Source organism: Anopheles maculipalpis, chromosome 2RL (genome assembly GCF_943734695.1).
Source record: "Anopheles maculipalpis chromosome 2RL, idAnoMacuDA_375_x, whole genome shotgun sequence".
NCBI classification, from domain to species: domain Eukaryota; kingdom Metazoa; phylum Arthropoda; class Insecta; order Diptera; family Culicidae; genus Anopheles; species Anopheles maculipalpis.
The window spans coordinates 38857949-38872015 of NC_064871.1; the positions used below are offsets into that span (position 1 = coordinate 38857949).

Sequence of the window (14067 nt, forward strand, 5' to 3'; positions counted from 1 at the left end):
GATAACACATTGACCGTCACTGACAGATATCGATGGCCCGATAGATATAGATCGGACCCACCGACAAACTCATCCCAACCGCTAGTGGATGGGAAGTCTTCGACCGTTTCGTAGCCTATCGAAGACCTAAACTAATGTTCTTTTACGAGGGGTTTTTTTTTTGCACGAAACCTCTTGACCTCAACCCCGAATCCCCGTTCCCAGGCTTTACCTTGCCTATATATGGGCGTGTAGTGTCCCCGAATATACACATCGAACTGCGAAAAGCGACTGAAAACTTTCGGCCATCGGGCGAAAAAAATATATATATTAAGGATAACGATATTCGACCGGACCCAAGAACCAACCGGTACAGAATACGAAATATCGCATTACTGACTTAACTAGCCTGGTGTCCTCTTTTTTGGAGGCGTCAATAAAACGCAAGGATGCGCCGGAACACACACCGATTGCTCCGACAGCAACCGACCGAAGCACCTGCCAATCCTGACGGCCATCTCATTAATGATGGGTATAGTGTTGTAAGGGAAACATTTTCTACCCTTCCCACAAATGACTCACAAGTTTGTTTGGTTATGTTTTTTTTTTTTTTTTTTTGGACAGGCATTGGGATGTGGGCAACCCGGTGTTGCTCTTTTTATGATTCGTTTCGGTACACTTGATGCGTGGTTGTCTTTCTTTGCCTTTCTTTACCCTCGGTCCCCCCTCCCTGGGTATTGTTCCGTTCCAGCTCGTTGACTTTTGGCTTTTCGTTATCCGCAAAGCTCCGCCCAGCTTTTGCCGGCTTGGCGTGGGGACGTGATTGGTGCCGAAAGCAAAAGTGTACCAAGAAGTGAGGTCCGATGAATCCGGTCTTCCCTTGGGAGATTGGAGCCCGTTTGTATAGTGTGCCCGTCCCCAAAGCGGGACACAAGACGCAAGGTGAGAATGAGCAAAAGGTAAACAATTAATGGACGCTTCCGAGAAAAGGGTGTTCCGACGGTACGTTTTGCGTGATGTACGATCCCTTTTGGTGGTCCCGTTGGGTGTTACGACAGGTAGGTGCTACCTGTACTGTATGACTCGTTCTAGTGCTACTCAAATATCTCACGTACGTATCAAGCGTACCAGCCCAAACTCGAAACCACTTGAAATGGGACGATAGGCAATTCAAAGCATCTGCACGCCTCATAAGAATCCGGTTCGTCCGGGCCGGTTCACTGCGATGCGTTTGCCAAAGTTTCCAGGGTGGCATAGTACTGTGGTGTGGAAATCGTAGGAAGGGAAACGATTTAATCCATTCTCACACCCGGAACGCTCTCGAGCAGATTTCCAATCGAATTAGCAAACAAACCGTACACATTTTCTCCCGTAGCAATCACCCCCGAAAGCTAAGACGCAGTCGGAGCAGCAGCAGCAACAACAACAGCAGAAAAAATCGTTAAACCGGATTAACGAAAGTGACTTCGGCCAGTGTGTTGCAAAAGCGAACCTAAAAGAGACCGATCCCCATGCGCTTAAGCCCCCCCGGGGGACAAGCAATTTCACCATTCCCATGTGAAGCGGTCGGTGCTGGTACCGTCGCTACAGCTTAGCCCATCTCGGGTGCGCCCTTCGCAATGGGCGGAAAATTACCGAGACTGACCCAAATCGCCGATGGCAACCAGAGCTGACGTCTCGCCAAATCGTTTGTTTACATAGAAAATGGCCTTTTTTCCCCCGCTGAGCTCATCCACCACTGCCACATTTCCCATGCCCAGGCCACGATTCTATCGCGAATGTGTTAATTTTTGGGTGAAAGGGGGATGCCCGTTTGGTGTTTTGACTATCGCGTGCTGTGGACATCTTCGCTGGAGATTAACACTTCATTTCCGGCGCTACAGATGCACGGACGGGAAAGTGATCCTAATGAAAATAATTCGCAATTTCATCTTTGTTGGATCTTCGCCACCAGATCCTCCGGATTCGTGTCCCGTGCTTTCCCCGTGCTCAACAAACACGGTTAAACATCGTCGTAGGTCCTGGATTGTTTCTTTCATTCACTTACTCGCTCGCTCTCTTATTCTCTCTCTCTCTCACACGCACACACTCGTTCACACACTAAAACGAATGTACTAACCGACTCGCTCATTCGCACTCGTTGACGACCGTCACTCATCGAGTCGGTTTGTTGGCAGCTTGGAACGAGCTGCCAAGGGGAATGTGGATCGGAAGGAGAACGTACGTACGCACACTCATATGCCTTTCCGCCTCGCTGGCTGGTGGTGGATGCAGGATAGGTTGGCGCGTCCTTAAGGATTGCTTCTTGAGCTGGAAAGGCAATGGCAAGGGGCAGTGTGCAGGAAAGGCAGGAAAGCAAGGAACAATGGGGCAACCGGGAACGTGCAGATCGATACGTTATTTACAACACATAACGGGGTTCCATTCCGTCGAGCATCCTTGGCAGCTCGTGCTTGTGCCTGCATTCCTACACGTACAAGAACAGGATGCCCTTGCCACAGTGCGTGTACTTGTAGAGCGAGCGGCCGCCTAGGCACATGCAACCCCCAAACGATGTGAGTGTTTCTTCCCTCCACTGTGGGCAATAAATCCGTATTTCAATGGAAAGGAAGAGATTTTTCGTAGATTTTTTTTGTTGCCTTTCCTCGTTGAAATTGGATCAAATACTTAAAACTAAACGAAATAGGCGCCTGCGGTGTGCAGGCATGCTGGTTTGCCAATCAAACTTCCGTTGCAGGCTAGAATGAGCACTACTCGTTCACTGCCTAGCCACGTGACGGATATCGCTCTGTAACAGCACGTCAATCGCTATAATTCGTCTGGCCAGCTATTATCAAGCGTCAAGAGGAAGCAGATTGGAACGCTCGACATGACGTCTGAAGTGACGAATGAGATTACTAAGGTGGTTAAATTGCCGCAGACAATGAACCGTATTAATTTCGCGTACCGGAAATGAACCTTTTTCTCCACCCGGGATGATCCTTGCTTGCTAGACGGCTCCCGATTCCTTCCAATTGTGTTCGATATCCTTTTTTGCTTGCTTCACAGGCTGGTCGCGTTCGCACTTTTCGCACACTCCACTCACACAGCCCCCCACTGGAATCACACTTTACTTATTTCTTTCTTGTAATTACGTTTCCTTCGTACATGCACACAAACTGGCACATCCTTTCCACACGCAACGGATGGATTCCTTTCACGGTACACGGCACTCTTTCGTTATGGACGTTCTGTGCACGGATCTTCTAGCAAGTTAAGAAGATTTTTCCACAAATCACAAGACACGCACTCACACGCGCACTCGTTCGCTCACAGTGCACAGCGTACGTCACGGGAAATAGGGAGGGGGAGGAAAAAAGAAACAGGGGCCGATAGTGACCGAAGGCTGAAAAATTGGAAAGCTGTCAACAAATGACGGGGCAGACCAAAAAACGGACGAACAGGTTCACTTCGACAGGGAATCGCTTACGCCAGCCAGCTAGGCAGGCAACGACGACGACGTGACCCGTGTCCTTGCGAGTTCAAAGCAGCAGCGGAGCCAACCAAGCCGAAACTGGTGCCGGATGCTGCGCTCGCCCGAGTCCGGAGCGCTTGACATTCGATCGTCCGATAGCGCCCGTGAGTGCTGCTCTCGTGCTCGTGCTCCGCGTGTGCTGGTGTTCGTGCGGGGAAACGGATGCTGCCAGGATGCCTGTACTTGAGTGCGCGCTGCAACTTTTCGGGGAGCAGCAATCGTACCGAATAAAGCGACAGGTTTCGGTGCGGAGGTTAACCGGGGAGAGATAAAAAGATGCTGATTGAGAGCGCAAATGCGATGGTAATGAACACGAGATAAGCTCTCGAGTGGTCTCTCGCGGAAGCGTCAGTGTCAAAGGTGGAAAGCTTTTGTTTGGGTGCGAGCTTTTCACTCTCTCAAAAACGCTCGCTGTAAATGCTGTCCACGTTCCAGTTTGCAGATCTCTTTCCAAACGCTCGCTCACAGATCGCATGCGTTGCTAACGAGGCTTTAGGGAGGGAGGAAGAGGAAGCGAAGCAATGTGGCGGCTGAAGAGGTGAGGGAGCTGTTTGTACGTGAGCTTCATCTATGCCCGGTTGATGGATGGATTATGGGTGCTTTCGGTGGCTACTGAGAGTTGCTTGCCTGCAGCTGACAGATGTCACGGAAACGTGTTTGGACGATTTGAAAAAAAAGGTACGATACAGTTTTCGAAGAAAGTGTGCTGTAAGGTGTGGAAAAGGTTATTTTGAAAGATGTGTAGTTTTGTTTGTCCCAATGGTAACAAGTGCGTCGAACAAGTGAAATATATGGACGACCCTTTGATTCACTATTGCTAGGATAATATCTCAATAAATTCAACCAAAGGTGGGCTTAAAAATGGCTGCAATCTTTTTTTTATTAAATATATTCATTTTCTATAAGCATGAGTCATCATAAACCCTCCCTGTGCTATATCAATTTTTGCCTTACTTACTATTTGCTTAGCATAACTCAACGTTACTGGACGTGTACGTTTAAAATACGAGGTACAGTCTGTTGAATGCAATAATTTCTTTTAAAATCTTTCTCAAATATATGACGTCCTTAAACCATTGTGACAATCATCTTGAAAAGAAATTCTAAAGAAACACTATGAGAACCAACCACAGCTCCTAAAAACATCTTCTACAAGATAAAATATAACTAACACTGGGATTAAATGATCGAATGAATGCATGTAAGCATGAAGAGATAACATTTGTGAGCATTTTAATGACCAACTGAAGCAGAAGCGTCATTGATGTTAAGATAGGCGCTAGGGTGCTGACTGAAAAACCGGTCTTTCTACTGTCCCTAGAAGTTGGGACTATATGGCACTTTTACAGTCCCGGTACTCACTTACGCCTCTGAGACATGGAATCTATCTAAAACGAATGATAACCTTCTTAGCCTCGTTCGAGAGGAAGATGCTCAGAATGATGTTTGGCCCCGTATGCGTGGAAGGACAATGGAGGAGCTCTACGAGCTGTACGATGCACTTACTATCGTACAGCGAATTATACTCGCCAGGCTCCGGTGGGTTGGTCATGTCATTAGAATGACGCCGGACGACCTAGTCCGTAAAGTATTTTTAGGTCGTTCACAAGGACGGAGGAGGCGTGGTAGGCCCAAATTGAGATGATGTAATGGCGTTGATGCCTCCGCAAGAAAGACCGGAATAATGGGCTTTCTACAGAAGGCCTGTAGCTCGTGATGAGTAAGTAAGAGGTTGAAACGGGTCGATAAACAATCAATATATTAACTAACTATTTCTATTCCAGCAGAACGACCTGGACGTATTGTTAACTAACCGTATTAACTGTGCTGTATTCTTGAAGACATCTATTTTGACTAATATACTAGAGAGTTTCAATACATTTACTACATTTACTAGTCATCAAAGGGTTCACAATCGTACCCCACACCGAATGGCCCAAAATATGTACACCACTCAGAAAGAAAAATCGCAACAAACTAGAGCCTTAACGTCAGCCGTCATGTCCTGCACAACTCGCTCGCTCTTTCTCTCTGCCACGCTCGTGTCCAACTTCATCTTCTTTTGGGACACAAACGAAGCTTTCGCACTGCATGTGGAGCATGCGCATCATCACCATCGCACCAGAAGTGTTCCAAAGGGCTAAGAATCCCGCGACAGTTTTCGGCAGCGATAGCAACTACAGCGCTCGAACAACGTGCGATAGGTTTCGTGTGTGTTACATTCATAATGTGAAAAGTGGATTGATTTTACCCACACGCCACTGATACAGAGCTGCGGTGTAAAGTGAAGAGGGCAAATTGGCAAACGTTTCTGCACGGTACCACGGCGTATTAGGAAATCTGACCCAACGTCGACGCTCGAGGCAAGAACGAAGACGAGCCAAGGACCGCAAAATAAAAGCATTAGTGCAGATAGACAATTAATTGTTGTTTGGTGGATTCTGTGCCCCATTGAAACCGACTCAAGTGACGTTAATTGTCTGGTTAGGAGTGAAGCCTATTATCTGGAAAATTTAATCTCAACTGTGGCCAAGCTAAGCTTGCAGCAACTGTTCAGAGCAAACGGCTAAGGTATGTACCAACAAAAAAAATAAAAGAAATGGAAAACTGGACTATCTTGAAGTGTTCTTTCGCAAGTCGCGGCTAGTAAGCTGGAAGGCGAACGGCAGCTCAATTACGCCAAACCAATTACGTCCGGCAAAAGTTACGGCCGAAATGCGACGATAGAAGGCGGCGGAACCATATTACGAAATGACACGATACACCGACCGTTCGCGTAATGAGTGTGGCGTGGTACGGAAGCGGTACGCTACGGGTTAACAAGTACGCCTCCATCGACGTGGCGCGCATGAACTCACAGTGCCAGCGGGAATTATTTTTATCACAATCATCACCATATCATGTTGACCCCGTTGGGCACATGTACCATTAAATCCGGCTCGCGGCAGCGTGGTGATGGTGGCTGTGCCCTGGAATGTTCTGCACCGAACACGAAACGCATTTCCAAAAATGCTTTCATTTGACGTGTGGCGTGTGCGAAAAACCCCCGCCCAATCTCTTATTCGTTCGCTCGATTCAAGGTCGCTGTCATTCATACAAAAGGCTTGTGGTTTGGCGGGTGGAATTGAAAATCGCTCTATTCAGGCGCGTGCTGCCTCGATAATCGTGCTGCCTCGATTGAAGCACAATCGACACGTGATGATGTTGAGGAGTGTGTAGTAGTAGTTTTGTTTTATAGCGCCCCATCGGACGGCTGAATGTCCTCGGTGGAGACACCCGCGCGGCTCGAGCGTGTTGGACGGAAGCAAAAAAAGGGGTAGAAGAAAATCAGTTAAAAAAAGAACTTACGTTTACGTCACAGGCCGCGAGGTCGATTGCGGTCGATTACTTCACCGAAAGCAATGCCGGTCATGGGCCGGTTACAATTATAGCACACTCCTCTCGTACATATTTGCATTCGGCATTCCTGTCGCATTGGCAATTTGGAATGGAAGTTGGAGTTCAAATGCTTACCCTGTAGAATGGGACCAGTTGGGAAATTAATGTTTGGAATGTGTAATGCTTAATGTTATCGTTATTATACACCATACGAAAGCGATAAAATCGCACAAGGAATGCCTGAATGGCGGTAACCCACGTGACACAGCGTATCCTTATTGAACTAATAATAGAAAAATTATGTTTTTTTCTTCAAGCAGTTTGCCTACATTTAGGCGCTTATTGTTAGAACAGCTAAAACAAATAATATCGCATTTTACCGAATCATTCAATCTGCTGAACAAAAGTGGTGTCCGATTTCTTTGTATTAGCATTTTCTTTGTCAAGGTCAGCCTAAACTGATCTACTATTGCTGAGGGATCCAGATGTTGTTTTTATTCCTTTTTTTTATTTGTCCCTTTCAACACATCCCTGCAACTAGAATGGCAGAGTGAAAACGCGCTACGTGCCTGATGGGTGTCTCTTGCGCCCAAAAAATAGAACCAATTTCGCTCACTGTCCTACAAAACAGTTGCAGTCCTTTTCCACTATATCACTCACTCTCTGTCGCAGAGATAGCGACGACGACGACGATCCCTTTCCCAATGCAAAGGATCGAACAAGCAATCATGGTTGTCTCCTTTTAAGCAAATTGTTGTTTTTCTGCAAAAAAAGAGAGTCCCCCAGCCACGAAAATGCTGGAAAAGTATAGAATTCCATCCAAAAAACGAGCTCCCCTAGTCTCTTGTCGAAGGTCGAGGGCACGACAAACTTTATCTCCAACACAACGGTGCGTTGGATGTTACGAATCATTCTCAGGTTGGCGTGACGTACAAATTGGTGCGTTTTGTGCATGAAGCATGAACCATCCCATCCCGCCAGGTGGGTGATGGGATGAAGGGGCGTTTTTTGTACGACTTATCCCTTGGCTGCTAATGCATGCTGAAACCCAACCCCGTTGGATTAAGAACGAAACATTGACGCAATGGTCCACGTTTGGCTGCTGTTGGGCGTAGCGAAATTCATTTCTATTTCCAAATCATGTTGAATAATTCATTGACCCTAAGATGGACCAGGTAATGAGATTATGTTTCGTGTTTCGCTATATGCTTTTGCGGTGTTCTCAGTCTTGTCCTATACTTTTTTTTTTTGTTGCTTTTATTATTCGTCCGCATTTGGCACCTGTTCAATCCACGAACGGTTCTAATTTTCTGCTACCTTTAATCGCTTTACTTTCGCAGCTCGAGAGACGCTTTTTATTACACATTATTTTGCTTTGGCTTGCTTATGGCCAAAATCTACCCAGCTTGAGATCGGAAACGAAGACGAATGACGAAATCGGAAGGCAGCTATACAATTGCTTACAGGGAGGGTAATAAAATTTCAGAACTACAAAATTTGCATAGAATAATTTGCAACCCTGGTGCTCGTGGTTGCTAATGTGTGCGTATAAAAAGGAGCGTACGATTCCGTCCCCCCCCCCCCCCCAATACACGCGGGCAGGTGTACGGGTGCTCGATGTAATTAAAAACTGGCAGCAAAACGTTAGTGCAAAAGATTTACAGCAAACAAGATGCCAAGATCGCGCCCATAAATAAACGAGCCTCTTGGGCTCCGTCCGTCCCTGTGCCATTGCGTTGGCTTTTTTTTTTCGAAAACATCCTTGGGCGCTTGGGAGGACGCTATTATTGAATGGACAACAGTTGCAAGTATTTAAAAATGAAAACAACAACACAACAGCAACAAAACACTAACAAGTGAAACACATAATAAACGGTACAAGTGATGTTTAAAAAAAAAACGCAAGAGGCTCGCACAACATATTAATTCCATGCGGTGGAAGCCTTTGTTCGCGGGAAGCTTTTGTTATTTGAGATTTAGTGCGCGTGTCGTGTTCCAGCAGGCCAACTCTTGGGAATTTTCCATTATTTTGTACCTACCGTTGGCCCCACACACAGGCACACACCTACCCCACAGTTCCGTGGCTGTGGTCGTGTGTCAGTCCTGCCACCGTGGATGCGGATCGGAAGCATCCACATTATTAGGCGTGGGCTTTTGCAGTGCGAGAAGTTTAATTTATGTACGTTGGTCGGGCGAACGGTTTTCTTTGAAATGGAATTACGTTTTTTCCCCCTCCACAGTTCCTGTGGAAGTGGTATGTTTAAGCGATTCTGGGTATGGTTGTATGTATCATTTTTTTTTTTTTGTCAAATGATGGAGTATGAGTGTCCAATCACACGAGCCTCGATAAATGAAGCCTCGAATCGATTTTCAAGTGGGAATATTTCGTTGTTTTTTGCACTGACACTAAGAGGATTTTCTGGTTGTGGTAAAGTATGTGTAATCCCTTTGTGGTATTGTTTTCCAGCATCGAAGCACAAAAGTATCAAGCGAAGTGAAAATAACTCACTAAAGCATTTCCGTTTTTCGTTAAAATAATTAAGTAATTGCGTTATTGATTTTATAGCACCTGAAGTTGTGTAGGGCTTATTTTCAGGGCTTAACTATCTAATATGAAAGTAATAATTAAGAATCTTTTTACTCAAAACTGAAACGTTGATTATGTTTCTCTCTCTCTACCCATTTTCTGATTATCGTTGACCCAATTTTTCGCCATCTACCAACTATTGCGAAGGAAAAGTCTACTTCATTCGCCTGCCGATGTCCCAGTCGCACAAGCTGCCATTTCCGTTCCGCTATTTTGATGTATTTTTATTTTATTTGTTCGCTTTTTATTTTCCTCTTTTATTACGGATGGAAATGAGATTGAAGCAAACTACTTCGTCAACCTTGCGCCTTGAAATGTGGTTAGCATTTTAACGGAATTTTTCATGCCCAGACCAGGTTTATGGGTTTTTGATTATCGCATCAACACAATTACTCCACGAAGCGAGTGAATTGCTTAAGTTTGCTTTCTATGCCGGTCTATTCTGTCTAGTTTTATTTTCTTTCTTGTTCTATTTCTTTCTTCTACACAACGGCAGGACAGTAAAGTTCTACCCCCACGCCCAGGGATGTGTACCAGAATTCGTAAGGGCATCATCAACCCGAATTATCCGGGCTTTCAATCGCTGGCGTACACGCTGAACGAGGATAATTTTGACTACAGCTCGGAAAATCCGTCCGATGACGATGAGGACTCGTACGTGTCCGAGTCGGATGACAACGAGATGAAACAGAGCGCGAAGGAACCGGTGGAACCGGGCGACGAAAATGGCAACTCGTACGGTGACGACAACAGTCAAGAGGATGAACAAAATTTGCATGTACATTCCAGCATCGACATACCAATCGTTCGGTCCACGATATACCACCCCTCGCCATTGACGACGGCACTGGAGTCGGGGGAGATTTTCCCGTCGTCCAATTCGCCCTATCGTCACACACGGATGCATCTCATCCCGACAGGCTGCAAGTCTCCTACCCTAACGACCTCCATGTTCGATACAGAGGAGCAGCTAGAATCGACCTTAATCTACGCCTGTACTCCACCGGATATTGTTCTTCAGCACAGTTACGATCATCGTACGGGTGTAAACGAATCGTTTGCCGAATTTGCGAAGATATCGCTTGAACTCTCCAACAGTCAAAAGCCAGATTTGATACCTGAACAGCAATCAATAGTGGTAAGAACAGAGCGACAGCTGAAGAAGAGTAACGAAATAGATCACCAGGAATCGGATCGTTTAGCAACAACTCTGACAGATGAGTTTCAAAATGTTGCGAATGAAAAGAATGTGGAGGATGAAAACTTAGCTGATGCGATGCAGGACGATCACGAAGGAAACCGATCACCACCTTCCCCAGCGATCGAAATAGTTCAAGCAGTCGGTCAGATTTCAATCACAGGCAGCGACATCTGTAGCAATTACCAACCGCAAACATCTCTACCGTCCGACAACATGCTGGATGAAATGATCGAATGCTATGAACCTGCCTCAGATGGGGCACTGTCAGAAGATTCAGAGCTAGAGTCGGATGAGGGCGAGTTGGAATGTAAGCCGTACGGAGACGAGGAATCAAGAAATTCCTACCCAACATCGCCCAGCGACGTACCAGCATCTGACGACAGTGGTGATAGTGCCGGATCAAGTCCGGGCGAGGTACAATACCATCTGGTAGATGATTGTTCGAACCAAACGGTACAGATTACCCGTTCGCGCCAATCAAACGAACATTCGCCCACGAATCATTTCCACCTTCTGCACCACTACTCAACACCGGGCGCGATGGATTATCACAACAATCCAACACATCCGGTTCTGCAGCACGATGCAGTTCGTAACGACTATTACAGCTCACCGGGGCAAACTATAGCTCAAACTGATCACTCCAAATTTGAGCAACAAAATTTAGCATACTCTAATCGAATAGCAAATCGAGACGAAAAAGCAACATCATACGACTATCCCGAGGTACGTCCTAGCACACTTCAACTCACTCGAAGGGAGGCCAACTTTTCACCTCACTCTGCTCACGTTGCTAGTAATATTCAATCTGCTTCGAACAAGGAAAAGAAGGTTAGTTACGAAACATACTCTTTTAATTCGAAAGCATCCGCAAGTTGGTTTTTCCATTTTTTCCAGAACCATGAAGACAACCAAACACTTAGTTCAGAGATGGCGGTCCCTGTAAAACAATACCAGAAAGGTAAGCTATCCTATCTAGGTTTCAGTCCATCAGATTACAAATAATCAAATTATCGCTGTCCGTTAGTTCCGAAAGTGAATCCATTTTGCGAGGCCCTTCTCCAGGAGAACGACACGTGCGATTTCTTCACGAAACAGGCCAAACTGCAAATTGAGGCAAGGATGGCACTCTGTCAGGCAAAGGATATGGCACACATGCAAATGGAGGTACGATGAGGAGCACACCGCCAATGAGATCGCATGAATTACGACATTGGTTTTGTTTTTTAGTTCGAAAAGCGGAGCCTGCCACTGTCTCCCGTGACGAGGGTGATTCACACCGCCGTCGAGAAGGCCGGGCTTAGTTTGGCGCCAGACAAGCGACGCCTTTCTCGTTACTACCTAACCCGACTTAACGTACATCAGCTGCAGACAATTCTGACTGAGCTACAGGGTCATGCGGAGGTGCTAAATGAGGAGCTGGTGGAGTTGCTGATGGAACGGGACGAGCTGCACATCAGCCAGGATGCCACGCTGATCGATATTGAGGATCTATCACGATATCTGTAAGTATCATTGTTTGAAGCCGCTTGTTATGTTATGTCAAACTCACGATCGCACAATCCTCCGCACAGCTGTGCCAAGGAACAAACGATCTTACATGCTGAACGGCAGCGCAAAAGCCACTACTGGAACAGCAGCAACCGAGTGGTGCACCATCATCAGTCACACCAGAAGCAGCCCTCCCTACCACAGCCACCACCACCGATACGGTCGACGTACGGTACACCGATCCCAGCATATCGTTACCATTAAAAGTGCAATCAATGGTGTTTCGCAAATCGTTTTAGGTTAGACAAGCTCCTCAAACAGCAAAAAAAAAAGCTAAATCAGATAATACAGTACGTAACAGAACAATAGGGGTCACTAGTTTTTTTTCTGGAATTACTGGAAAAGTTGCAGATATAGATAAAAGTGATGTTCTGCAAAGTTGTGGAAGGTTAAAAATACGTTTACTCACTTTTTTTTCATATGTTTACGCACACCATTACATTTTTTTAACTCAGTTAAAACAGTTTCAAATATCATAGCTATAGAACCACTTATGAATTTTAAAATTCAGTAAGTAAAATCGACTCCTGCACAATGTAAAACCAATATTAAACATTTGCTTTAAATGTGTCGTGAAATTCGAAAACCAAAGATAAAAATATACAAAATATTGGACATAATGAGGACTATCAGGGAATATCTAAAATATTTTTTTCAGATTTTTATTATGGCCTGCGACAGCGGTGCACCCCACCTCTTTTGCTGCAACAAAGCAATACATCGCTTGCCAGTAATTCTTTTTAAAAAAAACGTATGATCCCCATTGTTTTGTAACACACTGTATAGATACAAAATCACGTTAAAAACAAATCATACAAAAACCAGTGGACCCAAAAACTATATATAATATATATGGAAACAATACAGTGTAAACCCAGAACAATCCTTGGTACTTAAGCCACCGATCAACGTTGGTTAGCTAATGCACAAAACAATATGCAACATTCCCCCCACAAGGCACAGAGAGGCACACTACACACATAAAAAAAAGCTCATAGTACCACGCTCTCTGCGTTGAACCGTCATAGCATAGTGCAGTAGTGCAACGTGAGGAAGAAGGAACAAAACTCACCTTGTGATAGAATATGCCTCCGCTAAGTAGCATGCTGTACTAACTAAATTGGCTATCTAAACAATCACGTACCACACGAAAGGAGTAATCTATCTTACCATTTCTATGACCGTACGTATCATCCCATCCACTCAAAAATTTAACTTACAATCAACGCTCTGGTGATAAAGGATAATACTACAAATTGTTGTCGCTATTTTTCGATATCTAAAACGAAACCCTCAGCTCTTTGCTGTACTTAAAGTATGCAAAACAAAAAAACAAAAAAAAATACCAACAACTATCCAACTGATCTCTAACTAGGCTGGCCAGACGGAGTTGATGAAAAAACGGAACATAAAGGAGAAAAAAAACGGAACATGAGGTATTTTTATGGAAGACAAGAACTCGTATTAAATTTTTCTTTAGTTTTCAAAATATAACAAATATAACTTGAATGTTGAAGGTGCATATTCTATTCGATTGTGTGAATTAAGTTGAATTAGAAACTTAACGCAACAATCATTCTTGATTGTTTGAAACTTTTTCCTAGAATTTTTCGCATTCAATAATGAACCTTTGTGTTTTGACCTTAAGACGCGATTTATCTTTTGCCTAAAAAATATTTATTGCTGAAAAAAATATTTTTATTTTCGGTAATAGCACAATTGTATCGCATTTGGTTCATTTTTCGAACCAAATTTTTATTTTTGTCGACAATCGTTTGAACGACAAGTCTTGGTATGCCACACAGAGTAGTGGTAAGCAAAAACGGCTACTTTGGCCGCGTGTAACCGGCGTTCCAC

General features: G+C 44.9%; 2 protein-coding genes across 2 annotated transcripts in view; both read left to right on the forward strand.

The window, feature by feature from the left end:
* LOC126559566 (protein kish) overlaps nucleotides 1-14067 on the forward strand; it is a 416586-nt gene that overhangs the window by 377529 nt on the left and 24990 nt on the right. The gene's annotated exons all lie outside the window — the stretch shown is intronic.
* LOC126557265 (schwannomin-interacting protein 1) lies at nucleotides 9985-12422 on the forward strand. Its single transcript, XM_050212972.1, has 5 exons — nucleotides 9985-11490; nucleotides 11557-11620; nucleotides 11687-11826; nucleotides 11890-12164; nucleotides 12234-12422. Exons 1-5 carry the CDS (start codon nucleotides 9985-9987, stop codon nucleotides 12412-12414), a joined length of 2166 nt encoding a protein of 721 aa, XP_050068929.1. The 3' UTR covers nucleotides 12415-12422.

Coding starts and splice junctions, on each gene's coding strand:
- LOC126557265 (XM_050212972.1), top strand. CDS start 9,985: ATGTGTACCAGAATTCGTAAGGGCATCATCAACCCGAATTATCCGGGC. Junction 11,621..11,686: donor TGTAAAACAATACCAGAAAG/GTAAGCTATCCT, acceptor GCTGTCCGTTAG/TTCCGAAAGTGAATCCATTT. Junction 12,165..12,233: donor GAGGATCTATCACGATATCT/GTAAGTATCATT, acceptor TCCTCCGCACAG/CTGTGCCAAGGAACAAACGA.